The 18,029-nt window shown below is 37.1% G+C and overlaps 2 protein-coding genes across 2 annotated transcripts; both read left to right on the forward strand.

The window, feature by feature from the left end:
• Positions 1–5,000: 5,000 nt before the first annotated feature.
• On the forward strand, positions 5,001–5,938 carry LOC131694952 (succinate dehydrogenase [ubiquinone] cytochrome b small subunit, mitochondrial-like). Its single transcript, XM_058983499.1, has one exon. The coding sequence runs from the start codon at positions 5,079–5,081 to the stop codon at positions 5,544–5,546; it is 468 nt and encodes a 155-aa protein (XP_058839482.1). The 5' UTR covers positions 5,001–5,078; the 3' UTR covers positions 5,547–5,938.
• Positions 5,939–13,318: 7,380 nt separating this feature from the next.
• On the forward strand, positions 13,319–14,423 carry LOC131694951 (coiled-coil domain-containing protein 43-like). Its single transcript, XM_058983498.1, has 3 exons — positions 13,319–13,609; positions 13,690–13,905; positions 13,959–14,423. Exons 1-3 carry the CDS (start codon positions 13,457–13,459, stop codon positions 14,217–14,219), a joined length of 630 nt encoding a protein of 209 aa, XP_058839481.1. The 5' UTR covers positions 13,319–13,456; the 3' UTR covers positions 14,220–14,423.
• The last annotated feature ends 3,606 nt before the right edge of the window (positions 14,424–18,029 follow it).

Consider the following 18,029-nt stretch of genomic DNA (forward strand, 5'->3'; position numbering starts at 1 on the left):
CACCATCTCCGGTCACGACAATGGCGCAAGAAACGCTCCCGAGTAAGTATGTTATTGCCCTGAACAAAAAAGCGAACTAGCCTGAACAACTTGTCGCGTGTTTTTTGGAGAAATTTGCCTCGAGCGGCAACTAATATTTTACTATCCGAAATTCTGTAAAATGGCGGTTGTGTCCCAGCCTCGAGTGGCTGATGCTTCCTCTGTGCGGGAATAATTTGGTCCTTAGTGGCTGTTTTCATAACTGATTCCTTCGTGTGGGAATGATTTGGTCTCGAGTGGTCAAATATATTACCGTTTTAAGTACGTCCTCAGAGTGGGCAGTTTTTTGTACATATTAGTGCAATTCTGGAGTGCTTTTGCCTCGAGTGGCATCATTCGAAAATTAAGCGAAATTAAGATTGTGTTCCTCCGAGTGGGAATTTTGCAAACATGTGAGTGCGTATAAATGATTTTAATATTTCCCTTGAGCGGGAATTCACCAGAGCAAAGAAATTGATAGACTGAATTGGCAATACCTATCCGTATCACAAGATTGTCATGGGTCGTTGCCATGGGTTCATTTTCTCGCGTACGCGGTGTGCGAAAGTAGCGAAAGAATGCACTTACTGTCTTCTTGTTTTGCAAAGGTGCTTGCTCTTGAGCTTCTGCACCGTACACAAGGTGTCGTGTTTTAGAAGCGAGATTAAATTGGTGTTAACCCATTCATGCCCATGTTGTTTGTGGACAACAACGTTTTAAAGCAACTATAACTTTTGATTGAGGCAAGATTTGCTCACAAAAACAAGTAAGGCTAGTAAATGTGACTATTGTCTTTCATTTGAGTACTAACAGTTACAAGGATCAGCTCTAGAACTCAAGTTATTGCAGCTAGTCTGATTGCATTCCATAGAAGCAGTGCTGCCAGGGACAGTTTGCGTTGACGACGAAAAATGAATATTTCATATATTTTCGTTATGTTGCAATATTATTGAAAACTGGCAAAACTTATCAATTTAGAGTGCCTTTGGCTACGTTTTCCACACAAGTGGGCTATTGTAAATATTCTAGGAGAATTGTATTGAGCATTGAAAGGTAAAAATTGAGCAGCTTCTAGCACTGCGAGGGAAGCACCTATCTTTATGAAAAATGGCTTTTCGTATTTCTTGACCCCACCGTTTTCAAGGAAAAATAGTTTTAAAACCCTGCATGCACTAGAAAAAAGTTGGGCATGAAAGGGTTAACCTTCATATCACGAGAGTACCTGTTCGTTGCTGTTGAAGATGGACCAGTAGAAGAAAAATGAAAGATTCAACATTTATACCTTCTAATAAAGGTTTTTAAGTGTATCGGAAATTTATGCCAGTGTGGAACTGATCTATGGTTGTGGCATTTGTATTGGGTTGGTGAAATAGGGGATTCTTTTATATTTGACAAACACAGGTCAAAAAAGGAGAAGTTTCAGCCCGATGCACGAACGAACGCAGTTACTTCTTTATAGATTAGTACTGCAAGAGAGAGATAGAAAACCGAACTATGCTGAGTGAGCATCGGTGATCAGTTGCCGAAATGGGATGAGGATCTCATTTGATGGTATGACGGATTGAAGGTTGGTCGCTCGATCAAACAAACTAAAGAGTTGTGAATAATGTGGAACTTATTATAAAAGAGTAAAGTGTAAAGGCCAGAGAGTAAAGATTGATAAGTAAAGAGTAAAGAATAAAAGGTAAGGGCCACAGAGTGAAGAGTATAGAATAAAGAGTAAACTCTATGGAGTAAAGAGTAAAAAACAGCTAAGAGTAAAGAGTAAAGCAAAGTCGGGGAAGTGTAGAGTAATGATAAAAAGTAAATTGTAAAAAATAGAGAGTAGAGTGTAAATTGAAAATATTTATTTATTATTGAAATGAGTAGTATGTACAATATAGAGCAAAGTATAAAGAGGTAAGTGTTAAAAGTAAAGGGGCAAGAGTAAAAAGTTAAGCGTAAAGCTTAACGAGTAGATAATAAAGAGTGAAGAGTAAATATGGGTAACGAGTAAAGATGAGTGAAGAATAATGACTAAAAAGTAAATAGTAGCTATGAGTAAAGTGTAAATGGTAAAGAGTTAAGAGTAAAGAGTAAAGGGCAGAGAGTAAAGAGCATAGAATTAAGTGTAAATGATAAAAAATAAAGAATAAAGAGTAAAGACTAAAGCAAAAAGTAAAAGGTGAATAATAAAAACTAAAAGTGAAGAGTATATATTAATGAAGAGAAAGGAGAATACAATGAGCATTACAACGTTAATATTAATGTTCAAATAATACTAAAACATGATGAGCGCAAAATCTGTATTATAAAATGAAAAGTGAAAGGCATTCAAATCAATTAGCAAACATCAAAAAATTTCATATGAAAATTGCTTGCATCGTTTATATTATTAAAATTTGTATCACTGTCACACAAAAACGTTATTAAACAGATGTTGCATCCTTAATTCACATTCACAAAAGGAGTTGAAGAGGAGGAAGATGTAGGATATAAGCGAGTAGAAATGAAAAAATATTAACTTATCGGTTTTTGATGAGCAAGCCTTGATTGTTGTCACAAACAGCCAAGCTCCAGATTTTGGAAGGAAGTTGATGAGAACGGACGCAAATTGTGTTTCAACAGCTCCGGTTACGACAACAGCGTTAGAATTTTATGGGGCAAAAGCGATGCCAAAAAAGCATGATTTTTCATATGTTGTTAGTAATTAATTATGCAATGCAACTTTCAAACGAAATTGTACTGTTCATGTGAACAGGCCTTAAGTATTGGAAACGTAGCTAGCGCCACTGACGTTTAGTGCCAGCTTCAGGCAACACGCGGTATTTACGGGGCTGCATTCAGCCAATTTATAGACAGCTGATGCCAGTGCAACAACTGCGCGAACGGTCTGAAGTTGGTTACACTTTGAGCGCCGCACCCAGTATATTTGAAAATGACACGCCTTGCACACCTATAAATAGCTCATTATGAAGTCCGGATCGAAGAATGGAGAATATGAAACAAAAAGGAATTTTTTTCACGAAACCGTTAGCAATAAGTTAAACTTGCACCACGTCATCTAGCTTGAATGTAGGGTAATGAGCCTATTTTCACTTGTTTCCTATTATGGCCCTTTCCATTTGAAGCCGTTGGTTTGAGCATAATCCGCCATATTTATTCAATTCATTGACCCAAATGGTAGCACAGACATAAGAACTCACGGATCGAGATTTCGTGGTGTTCAAACACGTGTTTTTTACCATTATTGTTACTATTGGCTTGTATTGATATTGATACTAAGTTAAAGCCATTCAATCGATTGTAGGCTGAGTAATTAACCCTTTCGTGCGCAACCTTTTTATATTGCATATAGAGTTCCAAAACTATTTTTCCCTGAAATCGATGGGGTCAAGAAACCCGAAAAATCTTCTTTCATATAGATAAGTGTATCCTTTGTAGTGCTAGAAGCTGCGCAATTTTTACCTATTAATGCTCAATACATTTCTACTAGAATATTTATAATAGTCCAATAACGTGAAAAACGTAGTCGAAAATGGTTAAAAATGATAGGATTTATCAGTTTTCAACGTTATTGCAAATAAACGAAGTTATCTCAAAATATTATTTTTCGGCGTCAACGTAAACTGTCCCTGGCAGCACTGCTCCATCAGAATCCAATCAGATAAATTGAGTTCTACAAGATGACGACACGAATGAACTCATGGTGAATAAAGTTCATGTTTGACAATTCTCGGTGGTTTGTTTACCTTGTCAGTTGCGTGAGTGCGAGTGCAACGGGTGCTCATCTATTACATTCGAACTCACGTACCTTTCATGTAAACAAACCACCGAGAATTGTCAAACGAAGTTCATCCGGCTCATTTTGTGGGGTTACGTCGGTTGGTGTAAAACCTAATTGCAAAAACTTCATTTCTAGAACTAATACATGTAAGTGTTAGTGTTCAAATGAAAAGTGCTATTCACATTTATTAGCCTTAATTTTGTTTGGTGAACCAATTTTGCCTAAACCAAAAGTTATAGTTGTTCAAAAACGTTGCAGCTTATAAACAACATGGGCAGGAGAGGGCTAACAATGTAGTTCGACGCTATCCGCACTAGGGTCAAAACAGACTCATTACCATATGTATTGGCAGATACCTTGAAAGATTTGGAAAAACGAAAGAGATGGCAAAGCTTGAGCCACGAAACAGAGAACACAACGATTACTGATACCTTCAATATTAAACTTTGTACTGTATTGAGTAACTACAGCATATCTTCATTCGCACCTATCATGTGCGAGATTCGCACACAACTTAGCAAATCTCAGCCTATCTTGTTTTCACTGCTATAAAAATCAAAAATCGCTGTTTTTATCAGATCCACCGGACTTTGCTGTAGGGGAACTTGGGGTAATTTGGATACGCAACGATCTTAACCACTTGAATCAGCTGTCAGATAATCATTTGAAAACAACAACTTTTTGTATGTTTTGCTATTTAAAACGTTTCAGACATCGTTCATAAATTTCTGGATGCTATAACACTTATGTTATAACGGTGCATAATGTTTGAAAATAGAACGTTTTTCTATTAGACTAAAAAATCCATTCTCCATAAATTTTTTTTTTTTTTGGTATTTTTTTCGTAAACTAGGAAAATTGAACGGCCACTGGATCTTTGTTAAGTAAAATCAATAATAGTTACTAAAACTAGTTTCCAAACAACTTTTTACGTGGAAAAGATAATTATATTAAGCTTCTTGAGCTTCAAAACAGTTTCATTTCTCATGGTGTCAGTGTTACCTCTTGCTCCCCTAAGTTTATTTTGTATCCATCCGTAAACACAAACCGAATGAGAGCTATATGTATCCATAAATTTGCGTACTTTTCGGTCTCCCGCTTCCCTCTATTTTTGACCTTGTGCTTGACCGCGTATACCGAGAATCATGGACTTGCTCACGTACATACATTTTCTAGCATAATGTTTCTTTTTTCGCCGGTCAGTTGACCGCGGAATCTTATCTCAGCTTCGTCAGATAAAGTTCGATCAACTTTCGGCGGCGCAGTAGTAATTTCCATCCCACACAGAACAGAAATGGCAAGCAAATTTGTTCGCGTGCCAGTGCGATTGGCAACAACAAATTGCACCATTTCGAAGGCATTGGCCCGACAGCCACCGACGGTGCGTTTGTACTGCAGTGCCACCGGTCCATCCGGTCCCGTCAAGAGCTATGTGAAAACGTGGTGGACGACCAAACTGTGCACTTGGGCACTTGTCGGATCAATTCCGATCGGGTTGGTATACCCCAACCGGGTCACCGATGTCGTGCTAGCTACCACACTGGTAGCCCATCAGCAGCTGGGACTGTCGGCCATTGTAACGGATTACGTTAACCCTAGAGCCCTGGGCGGTTTGGCGAAAAAGTCCGCCCAAGGTACGGTTCTGATCTTGTCAGCTGCTACACTCGGGGGTTTGCTGCACTTAACGTTCAACGATATCGGGCTGAGCAATACGATTCGAAAGATTTGGACCGTGAAGCCGAAGGAGCAGAGAACTCAGTAGGCGTGGTGATAGTAATACGAACGGAAAGTGATGAATAGATGCGTTCTGTCGATGCGATTAGTTGTGAAATTTTATCGATGTGTAGAGAATTGGAGTACCTAGGTGCTTAATTTTTATTGTATGTGTGTTGTTACTAAAATGTTCCTGTAAGAAGAAATGTTATGGAACATGATTAGTGATAAGTCTAGCTATATAAGGTGAATAAAGGCTGCATCAATCATCAGGGACTCGAGAATAACTTAAGGGTACTTTAGGAAAAATGTTTGATCATCTTGTTAGTGGCAAATCGATAAAATTTCATGATTAAGCAAGTTTCATCAATTTTAGATAGTTGTTTAGTTAAAGAAAGTTACTTTATTTACGAAGTGAAATAAATTCCATAGAATAAATTATATATTTTTATTTTGATAAGTTTTATCACATAAAGCCAGGAGATGCAGGTAGTTAGTGATGTTTTCCGTAGCAATTCGTAAACAGCACGTGACACTCGATAAGCACTTGGCGCTCTGACTAACATACACAGATGACATATAATTGAGTGTTGTGCCTATTGTAGCAGTTGAGCTTATTATTACCAAATGTCGCACCTCTTGGATTCGGACCAAACATATGAGATAATGACAATATCAATTTAGCTAAAAAATGGATAAGGTTAGAATTGGTTGACTTAAATGACACGTAAGGTTGTGTTCATTAAATATGAACATAGTTGTTCAGAACTATCGGCTAACCTCAACGTTTAAACTAAAATTTCCTTATTGAAATATTTGCTGGAAGTTCTGCTTCTAATAGCTGATATATACGATGTTTAGGTTTGTTTTAACTCTAGAACGTTGCACTGGGGTACAAATGTACCCCACGCCTTCTTTAGGGCCGTGTAAGAACGAGAATTCGGCATTTAGCGACCTAGGACCCTAACCATAATTCAATTTAGGCTGTGAACCCTTTGGTGAAATTTTTAACTTTTAGTTAAAATCTGACACTTCCAAATTTGACAGCTCGATGGTTAAAATTTTGCCCATGATGCAGAATCTTGTGCAGAATAAAAAGGTGGAAACATTTTCTGTACCTAATTGAGGTTGTCAATATTTTTTAATACAAAATTAAGGGATAAACATGGAAACGATAACGTGTTGTGTTAAGATTTGTTTGGGTTATTTCATGACCTTTTCGAGGTTATGACTGTCATACTTAATGTAATAAGAAAAAAACTAATTTTAAAATATCGACAATTGTCCACACCTCTACCAACTTGTGGTCATCGCAGCTGTCAGTTCTAAATAACTATACATATGTCAACTTTTGAAATGGTTCTCTCTCTCTCTCTCGGTTGAATTTTTCCATTCAAGAGAAAATAACTTTCGAACTGTCAAATTTTAACTAAAGGTTAAAAAATCGCCAAATGGTTCACAGCCTTAGAGTTCCTAGTAAGAGTAGGAAAAGATGGTATAGCCAGTTTGCTTATGGCCTTCGTGGAAGCTGGTGTCAAAGTTGGCGTGAGGTATATTTGTACCCCAGTGTACGGTTGCCGTTAGTGTTTCGTCAGGTTTCGTGCTGTCAGTGGAAATGTGATTCGTGACAACACCAGTTTAAATACTGGTTGTTTTACTACGGTAGTAACAATTAGTATTATATAATCGTTACGATTACGTTTATTTAATTATGTTAATTTAATTTTGGAGCGGAACAAAAAATCGTTCTTATTTTTGCTGATTTTTATTGTTTTATTGTTAATTTTTTATAGTTTTACAAAGCAAAGGCTCGCAAGTATAATTTGCGCACAATAACAGCTGTAACAGTAACATTGTTACCAATGTATTACCGATTTTTAAACTTTCACTCTTCAAAATAATTGCAGTTTTTCAAATATCAAAATTCAATTTTCTTCCGTATCAAGATCATTTAACTTTTAGAATCATTTGATTTTTTTCAAATCGGTTGAAAATTCGCAAAATTATAGTAATTTTTGTGAAAAAAGTCGAAACAGCGATTTTTTTCACTTTTTATTTTGTTCAAACTAAGTTATGTATCATTAATTCAATAAATTCCGTTCTTTCACTTACACAGCTATTTTTGCAATTAAAAAACGAAGAAAATGGTGTACTATACATTTTTTTTATTTGCATTTTTACCTGCGAAAATTGCGATCAAACGCGTGGGGTACATTTGTACCCCAGTGCAACGTTCTAGGATGGAAAACGCAAGTGCTACGTTCGAGGGTTAATCAGGAGGTAAAAGTATAATGATTCGTTTTAGAAATATCGGTATTTTTCAGCACAACGGAGGGTAAGTCATTGCGTTGCAACCACGATTTTTTTTCGATAGGAGGAAACTTTGCACATCACTGACACGGCAATAGGATTAAAGCGGCAAAATTAGATGCACAGATTAGAACACAAAATGTCAAAATATACAAATTTCCAACACGAGACAAAATTCCGCGGAAAAAAATATTTTTTCCGTTGCGACGATGTTTTAGCAACCCAGAAAATCACTGACCACAAAAGTAAGCATTAATTGGACAAGGCTCTGGAAATGGCAACCACAGGCGAAATTTTTTTTATTAAATTTCGCATCAAACTGTTTGTTTTCCGTATGTATATAACCTCTAATATTAAAAAATAGGAATGGTGATCCCAGAAAAAAATCCAAGTTTGTCATTTATAAAAGTTTGTTGACGCTACTTGTATGGCCTGAAAATAATTAAAAGACCGTTATGAGATAAAAAGGTAAACAAAATCCATATTTTCAGTTTTTTGCCTGGAACCACATTATTTTTCCCATCGTAGACAAATTTAAATTTGATGATATTACTTGGAAAATTGAGATGAATATGGATTATTGCTAGGGGCAGATCACTCTAAGAATGTATAATAAATTTGCATCAAATTGAAAAAAAAATGCATTCAAATTCCATTTTTGCATCAGCTTTGCACTGCCTCGCAGAAAAGTTTGTTTAACAAACGTCCTACGCTGATCCACTTTGTTCGACGTTTTGTTAAATGTAGGGCTAGTTTTTCTGTAGGGTTTTGACGTCTTACACGCAACGCAAACAACATAGCACGCAACGCAAAATACATTATGAATTTCTATTTTGATCGCTGATTTTTAAAAATGCATCACAAGTGATCTGCCCCTAGGATTATTGCTTATTTTTAGTTGTAAGGTAATGGAAACCAAATAACTTGTAACGTGACAGATCAAAAATTCGAAAAAGTTTTGTGGACCACACCAACAGCATGCATACAATGTCAAACCTGCATTTTTTCTTACTATTACTCTTGAATAAAAATTGTCTGCTTATTGAAACTATTGTGAAAGTTTTATTTATTTTTTAGAAAACACAGTTTATCTTATGTAACGTGACAGATTTTTTATGCTGTAAAGCAATTCCATCAAGTTTGATTCAATTACGTTAAGAATGGTGACCATCTTTGATTCTGATGAAACCTTTTACGTTTCTTCTATATGGGAGACTAAATATTTTACAATATTAAACAAACAATTTTTATTCAAGAGTAATATTTAAAAAGAGCGTATGAGATCTTGAATGCACTATTTTCAATATATATTGTTCGAAATTCGTTATTTGTGCAGCAAAACGATATGATAGCGAGTTTTAGGGAATTAATTCTTCTGTGTGAATATTTTTTGGCGAAATTTTTCAAATAATAAAATAAAATAATATTAAAAATTACAACAAAAATGTTAAAAATTCAAAAACATTGTTAAAAAAAACAAAACAGTAAAAATACAATTGCAGGAAAACAATGTCTTTTTTGTTAACGAAAGCTTAAAAACTGAAGAAACAGTAATTGCACTATTAGGAAGTTATTAGCAATTTTCCCACATGCACATCGCACACAATGTTCGCTCTTGTTCGGTGCTCATATTAAACCTACACTTCGTGTACGAACTCAAACACGCTATTTCGTACCTAAACACGTGCACATGCTCGCCTGCACAACCGAACCCCATGTATGTACACGGTGTGCGCACACGTAGGTTCCAGGCGAACCTATACATCGAGACGAAGTATGTTTGAGGTTGAACGCGTGCACGAAATTTTGCACACATGTACAAAATTGTCAATGTTCATGGGAAGTCTGGTTGTTAGTAAGAAAGCATTTTTAACTTCAAGTATTCTTCTAAATTTCTTAGTATTTGCCAGCCATAAATATAATTTTCTTATACAATATTAATTCTAAATATCATTTCGAAGCAAAATGCTCTCAAGAATTTTTTTTTGGAAATATTCTGATTTTTTTTCAACAAAAATATCTAAAAAAATGTCAAATACCAAACACAAAAACATAGCACGTTTAAAATTTAACTGCAAATAAAAAAAGTTTACAATTGTATCGTAGAGAAAATAACAATAAAAAGTTTTAACATATTGCAAAAATTCTTTTAATTTTTAATTTTTATTTAATTTTTTTCTTTAAATAATTTAGTTATAGAATGTATTTCAAAATGGTTTTTCAATTCAAAATGCTCATGAAAAATTGTCCTTCAAAATGCAGATGTTTTTAAGTTATTTTAGATTTTCTTACAACATAATGTTACTTCGTGAAACTACGACCTTTTCAAAAGTTATTCACGGTTTGTTCATCAAAACCAAAATGTTTTTCAAAATAAATATGAAATTTCCCGCTAATCCTCAGTTCCTAGATCCAGGATGATTTGTGTACGACTGTCTTGATATCCTTGCTTCAATAAAAATGCAGAACTGTAACGTAATAGATTCTGGTTGTAATGTGACAGATCATTGAGAATACTCCATGAAATCGAAAGCTTTTCTTCAGGAAAACTATATTTCAAACTCTTCCTTGTTTTCCAAGATTCAACTTTAAACCAACGACGTTGTTTAAACTGTGTTCATGCAAATTTGGGGGCCAACGGAACAGACTTTTTCTATTTAGTCAGGCAACCTCCAAACTAACTGCGAAAATTGTGTAACGTGACAGACGTATCAAAATGACAGTAAAGTGAAAACGGTTCATGATAGAAAAAAAAAACTTTCTGTAGAAAAAATGTGCGGTTTAGTGACCTTAATACTGTGCAGTTGTGATAGAATCTGGTTTTATCGTTTTTGCTGACTTATTTTATGAAATATGCGTAAAAATGTAACGTGACAGACAGAAGTCTTGACCATATGGACTATATAACAGCTTTCCAATGTTTGTAACCTTTACATGGGATTCACAAATGTTTATAAGCTTTATATCAGTTTTATGCAAGCGTTGAGAAAAAGAATTACGAACATTAAGCATTAAAATAGACGGTATATAGGTATAAGAAGCTAAACTTTAGAACCTAAAAACCCTTTAGTTGAAAGCCGTAAGCGGTAGTCAACGATACCGTTGAAATGCCGTTAATAGTTGACATTTCTGTTAATGTAAAACAATGAATTCCAAATCAAAACAAATATGATATGGCGCACTTTGTAAGCACAAGAAAAGCTTATGGGGTTCGGAGATTTGTCACAAACAAATTAACGGGGACCAATACTTTGAGTCATAAAATGATACGAAACTGCGATAAATAAATTTTAGTTTAGTGTAGTAAGGGAGGTAATTTGAGACATAAAATATTCCCAAAACCATGCTTCTGTTCGTCAGTGAGTTCGATTTAAGAACGATAAATATCATTCATATAACCAAATGTCCAAATGGATCAAACAGTAAGCGAACTGGAACAACTTAATCCCCATATCTTCTAGAAGCAGAAGTTCGAGCGTGGATCGTGCGCTGTACTGAAAAAAAAAATGAATCACTTGTGACAGATGGATCACGAAAGATAGAAAAAGACATAAAAACTTATTCCTCCATTTTCGTTTTGCTTTTTTTTTTTTCAACCAGTGGGTTCTACCAACTACACAAATTGTTTTGAGATTAATTCATACACGGTTAAATAAAACAACCTGCAGAAAAGTTCTTTTAACTTACTTTTGAGTTGTGCGTCGCTTTCGCACTTATTAGTGTTATCAAAAACAAAACGAGAGGTTCGACTCAGTCGAGGTCTTCCGTGGAGGAAGGTACTTTTGAGTTGTTTGGGGTGAACTCAAAATTAGGTAAATTCAACTTAAATTTGAGTATAAAAAACCTGTCAATGAGTTGTAATTTTTGCCGTGGTTAAATGGAAACTACCTTCAACACGGTTTACCTAATTTTAAGTTCCCCCACGATACCACGAGATTGAGTCAAAGGAACTCAATTTTAGGTAGTTTTTTGTTTCCGTGTAGGCGGCGCAGTGGAAAAGTGGGAGTAGGCTGTATATCAGCCGAATATATTGTCACAAAAGTGGCTTTTGAGCAGTACTCATGTACAATATGATTACTATAAGCTCAGCTACACTTGTTCTATACGCGAATATAGAACCGAATTGATGCCATTTTTTCGGTTTCGTGGTTACTTGGGGAATTTCTTCAACTACATTCGATTTTTACCAGAATTGAAATATGTTACAATAAGGAAGAACTATGGCAACAATTTATTTACAGTAATAACGTAAGGAATGCAGCTATTCGCAGTTTAAACAGAGACTATCAGACATAACACTCGAAAACAATGCTTCGCCTGCTTTAACGGTCATTTTAAATATATTTGTAGTTGGTACAACGGCCGGATTTGAAATTATGGCGCCACTGACGTATAAACAAGCATATGAGCATAGACCTAAGACAAGACGTGACAATCGGCTTCTTATTTTTCCTTCGGCATTCTTCTTTTCGCACATTTTCACCCTGCCGAAATCTTCCGAACAGTGTTGCTGTTTTCTATTAATGAAAATATAGTCTTGTTAATTTATTTTATGCCGACAAAATTTTGCGTCTTTAATTCACTATATTGATGAAGGACACGTTTTTTCCATGTCATGGTTGTTTAGTAAGGTTTGACGAAGCCATTTTCTGAATAATTTTAGATTACAGTGTGATTTCTGTCTTATTTTTTGTTAAAGTTGATCAACCACGTATGCGGTAAATGCATGATAAATACTTGTTTCACTTTGCCGCGCAATTTCAGTTCAATTTAGTCGTTTTTACTTTTTTAACGATAATAATTTTATTTGTCAAAAGTAATGACAATCTTTTCCTATAAATATAGCAACACTGCAAAACATAATTTCGATATCCCTGCAGTAACATTACGTACGGTGCAAAACGTCAGAATCTACCAATCAGGAGCTGGAACATTCTGACATAAAATTGGAACAAAAATGGCCCCCCTTATTGTCACGTCTTGTCTTAGGCATAGACCACTAGTGAAAAATTGTTCCAAAGCCTGAGGGGTAACCCACCAGAAAATGAGTGATTAGGGCCGTGTATAAAAGGTGGAGCTGGTGTTCTGGAAAAATTGCCGGATCGATTTTTTTGAGGCAATTCCCTCATAAAATTCGCTATATTGAATCTATTGTGATTTCACACATGATTTTTTTTGCAATTTTTAGCAGCACTTAAAAATATCATGTGAAAACTTTTGAAATTCATGTGGCGTACATCAAAATTATAAAAGTTTGATACATAGAAATTCGTTTTATAGCAGATTTCACATCAAACGTATGTTTGTGACGATTACAATTTATATTTTTAGCATATTTTTGTGCCTATGCGAGATTGAGTCAGAAAAGCTCAATTTTTGGTAGTTTTTCGTATCCGCGTGTTTCAGGTTGGCTACCCTATCGATATAGATTAAAAAATTCCGCTGCATCAGCTTTTTTGGCAACGCTGACAGAAAATCTGACAGCACACAGAGAATAATGTCAACAAAACGCATTTTCGTCTGTCAATCAGTGCTTGTCTGAATAAAATTCGCGAAAAAGTGGTGTGCTTTTAAAGGTGCAGCTATTTTCATCTATTATCTGCCCGAATATCATCACTAAAACGTTTGGCGAACCGTGCACGCTGCACGATGGACGGATTCAGCTCGTGGCTGAATGGCAAACTGCGCGAGTTTAACACCGATGAGGGAATTTTCGGTTCCTACATTACGGGCATTCTGGAGGGTGATGAGAGCAACGATGAGAAAATCGAAGCTCTCGAAGGCATCCTGGCGGAGATCATTGTCAGTGTGTGACCGCTCGCCGGTACTTTACCGATATGTAGGTTTAATTAGTTTTTTGGTTTTGTTTCTTTCAAACGCAGGAGTCTGATCTGAATTCATTCATCAAAGAAATCTTGGACAAGTGGAAAATATGCCATTCGGTGGAACCGCTGGCAACTGGTCCTAGCTTAAAGCTTGACGTTGACGAGCAGCTAGCAAAACTGCTGGAAAACCAGAAACTAGCCAAAAAGGTCGAGCGGGAGTATACGGAGGAGGAACGACGGATCAAACAGCAGATTTTGTCGCAATATAGTCAGGTTTGAGTTCTGCTTGAAAAAATTGACATTGATTTTATTACTTAAACTTTTAGCTCTCTGAAAGCGATCACGAAGATGCAGAGGATGATCCGGGAGCCGGTGGGTCAGCCGGAGGTACGTCTTCTGAGGGTGGACTGACGCGGAATACCAATGCGGCCGATGTGGCCGCGCTGGTACGGGAGAAGCGCGAGCAATCAAAGCTAGAAAGTCAACAGAAGAAGGAAAAGGATCGGCTGGATCGCGAAAAACAGAAACAACTACGCGAAGAAAAGAAGGAAAAGCGTAAAACCGTCAAGGGAGAACGGCGCCGGTAGCGCCCTTGAAGGGTGAACCACGGAACTCAAATGTAAGCATGTTCTCATTTTAACTGTCATCCATAATGTATTAAACCTGCAAAGCCACCATCTCGAGTGCTCGAGGCGGAGATTGAAGCCAGCCTGATCGGCCCGTCGTGGTAACAGCAATTGCAGGCTTCGATTTTGCCTCGAATGATAGTTTGCAGCCAGTCACGTTGAAAATATTTTTTTTATTAACGATTTCTATCACAAGTCCTTGATTGATTTAGTAGGAATAGTACCAATAGGAACCCGGTATTGGTAGATTTTTCGCGAGCTCGTCGAAATAGATGTAGTCGTCTGGAGCGTACTCAGCGTAACTTGCATAATACTCTGGGTCGTAGTAATCATCGTACAGCTCCGAACCAGTTGGATAGATGAGTTTTAGCATGGATTGTATAGCAAATGGTGAGATGAACTTTTCAGCTTCTAGAACAAAATGATAAACTTGATTTTGGAATTCATAGTTTTTTGTACCTACTTGTCCTGGTGGCAACTGCTGTCTCAGACATCGACTTTACAGCACAAATTAACAAAATTATTATAGTTTGCGCATTCATAGCTGGTAGAACAGGTACAGTTGAGTGCTTGTCATATTGAGATTGGATGAATGCCATGGAGTTTTTTATGTGCCAGCGAGATAGCACAAATTAAAATGTAATTTAGGCTAGCGGAATAGATTGGACCAGTAATGATTCCCTTGTACTGATTGTGCTTTTTTGGGTACTCAAACCAGTTGTTTCCTGATTTTTCCTCAACTTTTCAACGTGCAAGAATATATGAGATTCTAACAACAATATTCAACGGTTAATAATGAGGGATACACATTTGTAGTCTGAGGAATAGATAAGGGTTGAAGCTGTTTCATTGGAGTTAAAAAGTACCAAAAACATTTGAAGGTTGGACATTGAGGATTTCGCTTGTAAGATGCTATCGATCAGGATTATTCCAACGATACCACACCCAATGAGATAGTTCCTTTAACGGTCGCGTCCCGCTCGGTCCTGAGTCCAAACGTACTCCTCAGCTTCACTAGATTTTGCTGTGTGTCTAGTGTGACCTCCACACTAGAGAAGGGTTAGGTTTGATTTAACTCGGGTTTGGGGTGGATTTTAAAGAGCTTTTGAGCAAACGTTTATGAGAGAACATTTTCCGTGTGCCGTGGGTTAAAAGGTGTTTCAAAACTTTAAGGCATTTTTAATGAATAATTTAACTAACGAATCGTTTTAAATCTTGAATGAGGAAGAAACGAGGACAACCGTACCGACCGTTTCAGTTTATAGGGGATTGGGATATATCGTTGGGAGTGACTTGGCTAAAAAGGTTAATGTCACTCCTTTGGTCCTTGGGGATGGGGCAGAGGAATTTACTCCTTGCCCTGGCTAATAAGCCTAAATTAAAGCGCCTTTACTTGCTCTGTACTCTGCCCTAACATTATTCATGCTTGCTAAAATAATCTATATTTGTGTTCTAACTCCATCTATCTATGCTTTGCCCTGACATTTTAATTGTAACGTAACTCACTCTAGCTCATTTGTCCGTTTTCTATGACAACTTACATTCAACCTAGTACGAATCTGTAGCCTCAACTGAGAACATACAAACCCGCTAGCCCGCGTAGCTAGTACAACTCGTTAAATTCCGCTTTACTAATTGCCTTTTCTCGTTTCTATTTTCCTATATCCCATCGACGCACGCTAACACCGAAATAAACAACTCAAAACGATACGTGAGACTGACTGGAGTGAACATATTACAATGGAAGTTGTAAAATTAGAAAGCGGCGCCGTTCTGGTAAGGCTGATACAACGGGATGGCCACTGTCTATTCTCAGCTATAATAAACGTACATAGCGATAACCACTACATATTAATATGTGATCTAAGGCGAAGAGTGATCCAGCACATGCGGAATAATCTAGCAAATTATCGCGAAATACTCATGGCACAAGTATTAGGATCAGAAACAACATATTTAAATAACAGCATGGATGAACAGCTCCGTGTGTTCCTAGATATCTTGGAAACACAGCAGAGTGGGGACGGGCGCCCACAATGGAATCATACGAGTCGCATACCGCCAGTCAACACGTAACAGGAACAACTCAATTATAAACCATTACGAAAGTGTAGTTCAGGTACTGAACACGAACAGAATGAACAGAAAGCACAGCGCATATGACCGAAATAACCACGCAAACCTTACAAGAATCAAATTTGCAACCTGGAACGTGCGACGCTGTTCCTCAGTGAACAAAAGAAACGAAATAAATAACGTGTTAGTACAACAAGGAGTATTTTTGGCTGCTATCCAAGAAACCAGACTACCAGGGTGCAGTATGGAAACAAACGACTTCATTTGGTATAACGTCAACGATGACGCCACCAGACCAAGAGAAGGAGATAGCACCGCAATGCTCATTCATAAAACCATCAACGATGCGCAAAATTTCTTCAGAATCAGCGCCAACTCTTGCTCGTATCTCTGCGACGCTCTAGAAGAACGAATTCTATTTATCTCCACGTAAGTAAGGCCTGTAACCAATGAAACCAACGGAGAATTTTCCACCCTAATCGGATACGTCACTACTAACAAACTCCCTAAATACTTGCAATCTCATATTGCAATAATAGTAGATTTCAACGATGAACTATTGAAATATGGTTCAAAGGGAATGATAGACAAACTAGTGCAACTAATAACACAAGTCATCAGAACAAATATCGTGCCAGCAACATGGGCGCAAACATTGCAGATCTCCAACTCAAAACTAACACAACCACAAAACCTACCAGATGGCGTTTCAACAGGCCAGAAGTGCATCAGACCGAATATTCGTGCTGAGAAATATCCTGAATGAACGATGGCGCAAAGGAAAACAAACAATAATAGTCTCACTGGATTTAAAAGAAGCTTTCGATAAAATTTACATACCAAAAACGGCAACCATTCTGACTTCGATGGGAGTTTCGGAAGGTCTCACAAACAGGATGTTAAAAGCATGCCTAACGGAGAAGCATCTGTCCAATGGTTCACAAAAAGAAGGAGGATACCTAGTAAGCCCAATACTATTCCTTTTGACGTTGCACCATGTGTTGCAAACATTGAACCAAATCGAAAGTCATGTTTCGAAACCCGTTCGATATAAACAACATCAGCAAAGACGAAATGCAACAGTTTGGTAGATACAAGCTAACCGTGGTATCAAAAATGAGATACCTCGGGGCATCCATAACTAGCTCCCTCTCAAGAAGAGTAACCACCGTCGAACGCATAAAAAAGCGTAAAAAGCTTTCTACAGCTTATGCAACTTCCTTCGCGATCACCGCCTCGGATGACCGATAGTTAAGAAACTGTATCATTCCCTAATCACCCCTGTAGTCACGCACTCACTGGAAGTGTCAACGATACTGAAGCGAAATCGTAACGTCTTGAGAAGGATGGAAAATACAATGCTGACGTGTCTCAAAGTACTCAGTAATAGCGAACCACGCCACAACCACCCTTCCGACCAAGCACTATCGGAAGAGGAACCGGGCGAAACAAACAGTGCAAACGATCAAGTGATGCAGCAAATGGCGATGAAAGAATTGAACGACAAAACAATCAACAATAAAATTCGAATAGCGGGACAAAATTACTACGGGCATGTGATACGTGTTGAAGATAGCAAGAGCAATAGTTTGCCATGATTTTGTAGACGCTATATAAAATAAAATAATATTTCATTCATTGTTTCACTGTTGATTAAGCAAGTTGTTATTTCTTTGTCGTCCAATAGGTTATGGG

Source organism: Topomyia yanbarensis, unplaced genomic scaffold, assembly GCF_030247195.1.
Source record: "Topomyia yanbarensis strain Yona2022 unplaced genomic scaffold, ASM3024719v1 HiC_scaffold_206, whole genome shotgun sequence".
NCBI classification, from domain to species: domain Eukaryota; kingdom Metazoa; phylum Arthropoda; class Insecta; order Diptera; family Culicidae; genus Topomyia; species Topomyia yanbarensis.